The sequence below is a fragment of the Grammomys surdaster genome, unplaced genomic scaffold, assembly GCF_004785775.1.
Source record: "Grammomys surdaster isolate TR1022 unplaced genomic scaffold, NIH_TR_1.0 125881, whole genome shotgun sequence".
Taxonomy (NCBI): Eukaryota; Metazoa; Chordata; class Mammalia; order Rodentia; family Muridae; genus Grammomys; species Grammomys surdaster.
In genome coordinates this window covers 1187613-1196178 of record NW_021620706.1, presented here as the reverse complement: position 1 = coordinate 1196178, position 8566 = coordinate 1187613, and the positions used below count along the sequence as shown (strand labels likewise).

At 34.7% G+C, this 8566-nt stretch overlaps 1 protein-coding gene across 1 annotated transcript in view; it reads right to left on the bottom strand.

Moving 5' to 3' along the window:
* Dpyd (dihydropyrimidine dehydrogenase) overlaps window positions 1-8566 on the bottom strand; it is an 872190-nt gene that overhangs the window by 491697 nt on the left and 371927 nt on the right. Inside the window, exon 12 of the mRNA XM_028752184.1 lies at window positions 5626-5810. Within this exon, the coding sequence (XP_028608017.1) occupies window positions 5626-5810 (185 nt within the window). The remainder of the gene's footprint in view (window positions 1-5625; window positions 5811-8566) is intronic.

Genomic DNA, 8566 nt, shown 5'->3' with positions numbered 1-8566 from the left:
CCTCCCCCTCTCCCTCTCCCTCTCCTCCCTCTCCCTCTCCCTCTCCCTCTCTCTCTCTCTCTTTCATTGGTATACCCCTGAGAAGATCATGGTTTTTGGAGGGACAGTATAACTTCCTAATGGTTGGCTTCTAAATATTCAAAAGAGCTTTAAAATTTTTCTCTTCAATTCAGAGCCCAAATGTATAAACCAATGTAGTTTACTTCCCCTCCTTTACTGATCTTGGTGCCTCCCCAGTGTCAAGCGTTGGGCCCCACAGCTGGCTCTCAATAAATGATAATTGAAGAAATTAACTAATGAAACTTAAGTGAAGCTCTCTTTGGAAAATTAGGAGAATAATTGAAATCCCAACAAGGATGGCTTTTAATAACAGCATTTATCTAAAAATATATGTCAAAGAAATTATATATGCACAACTGCAGTGACAGTATGCATTCATTCATGAGGTAACACATGTATGAAATCATTAAAAAATATATTATCCATTGTGACAGTTTTCTAAAGGATAAATTGAAAGAAAGGCAAGAAAGGTTTTAAAGATTAATTTGTGTGTGTCTGTGTGTATGTGTGTGTGTGTGTGAGAGAGAGAGAGAGGAGAGAGAGAGAGAGAGAGAGAGAGAGAGAGAGGAGAGAGAGAGAGAATCCATCTTCAGAAAACACACTGCTGAGCTATCCTTCTAAGTGCCTCAGAAGTTTCTCTTAAATAGAATCATAAGAAAATACCATTTATTTATAATCACAATGTGTTCATCATATAGCAAATTGTTAGATTTAATTTTCTTTATTTTTTAAAAAATTATGTTCATGTGTGTGCATGCATGCATGCGTGTGTGCACATATGTGCATGCATGTGTGTGTGTATGTGTATGAAGGTGCATACATGTGAGGTACACACAAAGTGAAGGGCTGTCAGATCTTATGGAGCTGGAGTTACAGGTTCTTGAGAGCTGCTTCATGTTTGCTGAGAACTGAACTTTGGTCCTCTCTAAAAGCAGTGTATGCTCTTAACTTATGAGACATCTTATTCATTTAAAAAATCAATTCTGTCATTCTGTATGTTTTTCCTAATCAATACATGGATATGTTTGTCTTTTTAACATATACAAATAGACAAATATGACTAGAACGTGTATATAGCATGACTATTATGTGGGTACCAATCATAAATGTGGTGTGATGTACCTGTTAAAAAAGTGTCAAATGCTCTAACCAGGGCCCAGACATGGAAGAAATATTGGTCTTCTGTGTACAATTTATAATCAGCATTATGTATCAAAGAGATTGAGCTTCATCTTGTGTGCAGAGAAGAGACACTGTAAGGATTTTAGTGAGGAAATCAGAATCAATCTCAAATCCAAGAAGGATGAGTGCTTTAGTGATGAAGGACTGGATGTGGAGATTAGGGTCACTTTAAACAGAGATCATGAATTCTGGAAGTACATTATAACTGCTTGGAAAGAGAAATCCCGCATGGTCATTTTGCTTCTGAAGACCACAGTAGAGCTTCCCACTATGTATCTAACACCATGCAGGAAGGTACAGTACTGATTCTACGTAACAGTCAACTGCACCTAACTTCCATATCAATTAGGTCTTAAAATGTAATTTTACTAGTTGGCTATGTTGAATCCTTCAGGCAAATCCAAACCTTTTACTAACCATTACATTGTTAATATTTTAAATTCTGTCATTCCTAAAAAACATGTATTTAAAAAAGGAATCACATTTCATTCATCATATTAAAAGTTTATTTCTTTTATGAGTAAGTAGAAGTTTAAATAAAATGCTTATTTAGTTTTTAAGTGAAGTCTTTTCAGATTTAGGGGAGCTAAAAGATGAAACAAAAAAAGGAACATTAGAAAGTAATAGAGTAAGGCTTTTTTAATGTTTATATGAAAGTATAAATAAAAGTTATTAGTAAAGGCAAGGAAGTAGAGGAGAAATAAAAGAACCCCAAAATGACTAGGAAAAATATATTCTAGTGTTTTATACCATTGTGAGAGGAAAATAATTTACAATATTTAATTATACAATGAAAAGATGTAAGAGATTAAAGGTGACCACCACACAAAATAATCAGGTGATAAAACCATTAATGATCCTGATTTGATTTATATATTGTACATATGTAGACACATTGCATTGTACATAGTAAATATTTATAATCATCATGTTAATCAAACTATTTTAATTGCTTAAAGGGATAGTCATCTCATTATTAGACAGCACTCATAGATGTTTACTGCTTTCTAAAAAAAACTTTCAAAACATTACAGAAGAAAAAAATTTATTTACAATGATAATATGAAATGTTACAAGAATTATTTCTTGGTTCTGTCTCAACTAGAACCTTCATCAGACTGGCTTGTGGGCATGATTGTGAGACACTTCCTTGACTGTTTTATGATGTAGGAGGGCACAGGCTACTGTGGGAAGCACCATCTGTAGGCAAGTGGTTTTGTGTTGTATACAAAAACTTTCTGAGCCAAAGAAAGCTATTCCTTCCACTTAAGTTCCTTCCCTGACTTCCATCAGTGATGTTTGGTGACTTTGAAATTCAAGATTTAATAAAATTAAAGCATTACAATTTTTAAAGATTGTCATATATTTAAAGTTATATTGTAGTTTACATTATAATTTCAACATATCTAAAGAAAAACAATAAAGGAAAGGTTTAAAATGAGGTGTTTGTATATCAAGTTGACAAAGGTTGGTCTCCTAATAGCTTCAGTTAGAAATTGACACAATTCAGAATACTTTGGATTCTCTTCTGGGAGACTAAATGTGAATTGCCTGTAGGGATGACTCTGGGACTTTTTCTTGCTTTGAATAATTAATTAATGTAGAAAGATCTAGCCTATCAAGGATGCTACCATTCCTGGGCAGGTGAGACTGTGCTATTTAAGAAAAGTTACCTGCCATTTTCAGAGAAGGGAAAGGAGGAAGAGTGGATCAGGTATGGGGGTCAGGGAGAGGAGGCTGGGGAAACTGCTGTTGGGATGTAATACAAATATAAGAGAGAATAGATTAACAACAACAATGACGACAACAACAATAATAGTTTGCAGGCTATTGAAAGACATCTGTGTATTATTTCTATTTTTCTATTTTTTATTTTTAGCCTTTAGTAGATGCTCAATAAGAATCTGATTTAAAAAAAAATAAAGCTGAGGACAAACAATAGGGAGTAAACCAGTAAGCAACATTTCCCCTTGGTTTTGGTTAAAGTTCATGCTTGAGTCTCCTGACTACCCTAGATGAAGCACTGTGAGCTGGAAGTTTAAGTTGAATTGAAATTGTATGATCTCAGTTTTCTCTTTATTAGAATGTTTTATCACAGAAACAGAAAAGCACACTAGTACTTTATATTATTGAGTGTTTGCTGAGATATACTCATGCAGATATGAATAGGGAAAGAAAGCATAAGACCCAAACAACATTTAAATGTGGCTGTGTGTGACAGTGCTATGTTATGAAGAGAAAACTCTATGTACTCTCAAGTATTAATGTATGTCTTTTTTAATGGTACTTTTCTTAATCTTTAAACAAAACATCATACCAATATGAGTATTGTCAAATATTATCCCATTTGATTGTTTCAATGCTATCACTGAGAATCTCTAAGTCTTATTTTGAATTCCAGAATAATATTGAAATTTTATTAGTCTGATTAACTTAATATAACAAAACTCCTAACTGGATCCTCGTGGAGTGGGTTGAACATGGGATCAAGAACTGTCAAGCAGTAGAGATGGGACAGATTTGAGAAGACATATTGAGCCCAAAGGCAATAGATTTCATCTGGAAGTTGGAAATCCCCATGAATAAGATAAACCCTGAAATATATAAACAGATTAGCAACACATATGAACATGTCCAACATACAATTGGATAATAGAGTGAGTTGGTGGGCATAGAGACCAAAGTGTTATACAGCAGACAGTAGTGTGTGAAAATTCTTAGTTATCAAAAAAAAATAACAGTAGAATAAGTGAATTAAAATGTAGTATGACAAAGGACAGCAGTTTAACAAGTTGCTGCCCATACATGGGAGGGGTGTTTAGCAGCTTTCTCTGTGAGGGTTTGTTTGTTTGTTTTTGAAAATTCTAAGAAAATTACATTTAAAACAAAGAAATGCCATATGATTTGTAAGTATTGTCTTGTTGTCTTTACAGAGACTGGAGCCTGGCTGAGATGGGAATAGATAGGTGACTGAAGCATGAAAACTATTGTACACAGAATACTGAAAAACACAAATAAACAAGAAGCCTAACAAGGCGGCCTGGCTGAAATGCATAAGTTGTAAAAGGAAAACTCAAATGAAGTGGTCATGGCAAAAATAAAAAAGAGCAAGGAAAGCTAAAAGAAAAAGTTCATTGTTCAAACATTAAGGGAACCCAAACAAAAAGCAGAAAATCAAAGGAGTCTATAATAACTATACGTTTTCTTGAATAAGAGAGAAACTGAGTAGGTTGCATTCATGTATTTATGAATATATATGTATATATTTGTTAGTGAGTGTGTGTTTAACAATGAATGAAAAAAGGTCCTGAATTTGAAAAAGAGGATGGAAAGATGCATGGGAAGTTTTGCAGGAAGGAGGAAATTATGTAATCATATTATAATCTCAAAATAAAACAAATAACAAACTATAAAAAATTATTAAAAACTAAGTTAATAAGATGAACTCATATCATACAGGAACACTCTACCTAAAGGAGGAAATCTAATCAAATTGTGAACTAAAAATAATGTACAATGTTTTGTAAAAATACAAACTAAGATCTAGTAGTTTAACCTTTTTCTGCTCTACTACCACAGAGCCCCTGTACCAGAGCTTGTTCAACTTCCTATTTCATCATTTTTACATGCTGCATCTTATCATAAAATGATTTAGTTTTAAAAATACCTAGCAACTGACCTGATGATTTTCAATAGTTTGCTTTCTGCTTGTTTATGTACACCAAATTTGGAAATGGATAGGACTTCATCTGGTCCACATGGATACACCTAATCGCTTCCTAGTCTACACAGCTTCATTATGAATCAGATTCTAGCTCCTATCATTGTGGGTATCATCAAATGTGATACATGTAGTCTCCTTTATTTAAGCCCTTGCAAATACATTGCAACAAGCTTTCACCTTCATAGCATTGCACTAATAGAAATACATAATGCATTTTCAATCAGCTGAATAATTTTACTACCCAGCCTGCGTGTTAAAAGTTGTATCCAAGCAAAATACATATAAAGTATGTACATATACAACTTATAAAAATGCTCATACAGAGTTAGGGAGATGGTTCATTGGGCAAGACCACTTACTATGCAAGCATGGGGGGCTTGAGCTCAAATCTTCAGGATCCTTGTGAAATAGCTGGATGGTTCCATGCACCCATAACCTCATCACTGGGAGAAAGTACAGACAGGAGGCTCAATGGGGATTTCTGGCTGTCGGCCCAGTCCTTGGCTCATTGAGAAACCCAAGCCAAGGCAGTAAGTCAGAAAGGGATAAGGCAGGGCTCCCAATATGCACTCACATAGGCACATGAACCAGCATAGATTCATATCAAAACCCAAAAAGTACTTATGAGAAAAAATGTGATATTGATGACAAATGTATACCTGTATGTGCTTGTGAATGTACCATGAAGCTTGTTTTCCATCGTTGACAGATTCCACTGTGGTGTTAGCCATACCGACAACATCACCACCTGCAAATACCCATGGCTCACTGGTTTGCATGGTTTCTGGATTTACTTCTGGGAGACCCCATCTGTTAAACTTGATGGGACTCAATGCTTCTTTCACTGAAAAAAGGGAAAGACAATAGACAATGATATAGCAGTTTGAGAATCAGGAATATATAAATATATTCTATGGATATAAGGAACTGCTTTAAATAAACAAGAAAAAATTGTAAGCAAATTGAAGTACCAGAGTAAACTCCTTCAAGTTCATTATATAAACTATACAAATATACCTTACATGTGGAAATTAAAAAAAGAGTTGGGTAGTACTAAGTATCTAGCTAACCACACAATAAGAGCTGAATCTATGAAGAAAGTGTTTGAAATCCATATAAGTGAATTTCTTCAAGTATGCTCATCCCTGAAGCTGTTCCCATTCATATCACCCCAATAGTGTCCCTGGTTGCTACAGGGAAAAATTATATAGTTGATTCATGGATTGGGATCCAAAGCAAGTGTTTTCTTTTCATAATAAGACAGTTTATAAAGCAAAATGAGAAAACCTATATATTTGCCAAATTATTTATCATTATTGTTTATGCATCTGCATCAGATTCAAAATAACTGTCTCTTGCTTCATAAAAGACAGCTAATATTATCCTCAGCTATTTGTAAAATGTCTCTTAATATGCTTATATAATTATTTGCCATATGAATTCTCTAGCAATCTATAGATGTCATGGAAAGGGTTAGGATAATTTAAAGAAAATTATATAATTGATTTTTTTTCTCAAATTGTAGTTGTGAGATTTGAAAGATGAAGGTTGTCTGGAAGATGCAGAGCCTCTATGCTGGTACAAACATGCTGGAGGTCGGAGTCATATGTTATCTACAGGTGGCATGTCATAATCTTTAAATACAGCATCTGAATATAGAAAAAAACTATTCTTCTTCCAGTGGGGGAGATGAGGGAGACAGACAGACCGACATACACACACACACACACACACACACACACACACACACACAGAGAGAGAGGGGGGGGAACTAAACTGTAAAGAATACCTGGATGTTCCTGAAATTTAAGTTGTTAAATGAATAGCAAAGTAATCAAATGTAGATGAAAGTGCTGTCCAAACACAAAAACCTATTTTTTCCCTACTAAGATAGATAAAACCTGAGATAGAATCGTGTTCACATGCATATAGTCAGTGACCACAGGGTGCTTACCCTAGGCTAGTGAATGTATAACACAATCCTTATTCCTAAGACTGAGAGAGCAGAGAGAATGTTTGAGTGGAAGACCAGATAATGTGTATTCTGGAGATGACAGGGAAGCTATAGCCCCAATTTTTCAAAAATGTTGCTGTCTAAATAAGATCTGAAAAGAATTACAACAGCAATCAACATGCCAATGTGGATAGAGAATATCTCACAAGGCTGGACCCCTCAATGAAGAGCTACAGGCAGTCCTATAAGTAGTAAGAATACATCTGTTTTCTTCAGAAGATAAGACTTATGATATATTTCCCAATTTTAAGTGGCCTGCCCTAAATGAGTTCATATAGGAACAGCAGTAAATGGCTGAAGGGATGAAAATATCACACAAAGTTGCTGGCCCAAGAGGAAGGAGTAGAAATGATGGAAATATATCATATTCTTGTGCAAAAATAAAGAAATAATTAAAAATGAGCCTTGCTTTATACATGTTACATTCTATGTAAAGTAGGAACAGACAGTTATTCTTGGGCTAGTGCAGTCATGCTTTATCTACAGTCCTGTAGATCCCAGAGAAACAGAAATGTGTATATATGTGGCTTGCATCTGTACTGTGTGTGAGACAATACTTGGACTTTAGAAAACACTGGGCTGGATTGATGGGTTTGTGAATAAGAGAGTCCACAAGATAAAGCTACCACCGTCAGGTTTCTATTTTAAAATCTGCTATTTGTACTTCTTATGCTATTTCGCCTTTCATCAAGAGTAAAATTAAATATTCATGTAATTATTTTCAATGCAGAATGGCATTTTGAGATTTTTCTAATGTCTTTAAAGGTCACATGAAAGGAGACCTTTCTTATTGTTCCCCATTGCATAACAGATCATCACTACCATCTGTTGACAGCTACTTGAGCTGCAAGAGGAACATCAATAGTGAATATGGCTCAAGTCTTCAATCTGGCATAATGCATCATCACTGAATAATACATACAATACACTTTAGAAACATAGGCCAGTTACTGTAAAAAATCATATATAAAATCTAAAAATTAGATATACTCTGGCCCAAATAGAAGTCTAAAATTAAGAAAGTTTTAAAATGAAAATCAATTCCAGGTCACATTTCTACACTAAATACCCCCTTTTCTTTTTGACAGAGACAGCCTCAAAAATTTCACTCCGAGAACCAGCAAAATAAATATTATGTATTAGTTATTTTTCCCTACAACACCCATGAAAGACCTATGTTGTGAAGCTATTGAAGTTTCTATTGAGGACCTTGCTTTGATATTATGAAATATAAACCCAAACAATGATAATCTGTATAAGTTTGAACAGCCATTGGAAAAATAATAAAATGAACAAGATATGTGAGTATAAACAGGGCTACAATAGGTCCTAAGTGTTTCTTTCAGCAGTACCATGCAGCTACTCTGAGAATGATGGTCCTGCCATCACAAACCACAAGGATCCCCCTGCAGGTCCAGTACACTGTGTTTAGGCACATAAAATATTCATATCATATTTACAAGTTCATTGAATCTACATATATCAAAAATACCTTTCTCAATTTCATGCATGTGCATGTCTCCTCTCTCTCTTCTCTCTTCTCTCTCTCTCTCTCTCTCTCTCTCTCTCTCTCTCTCTCTCTCTCT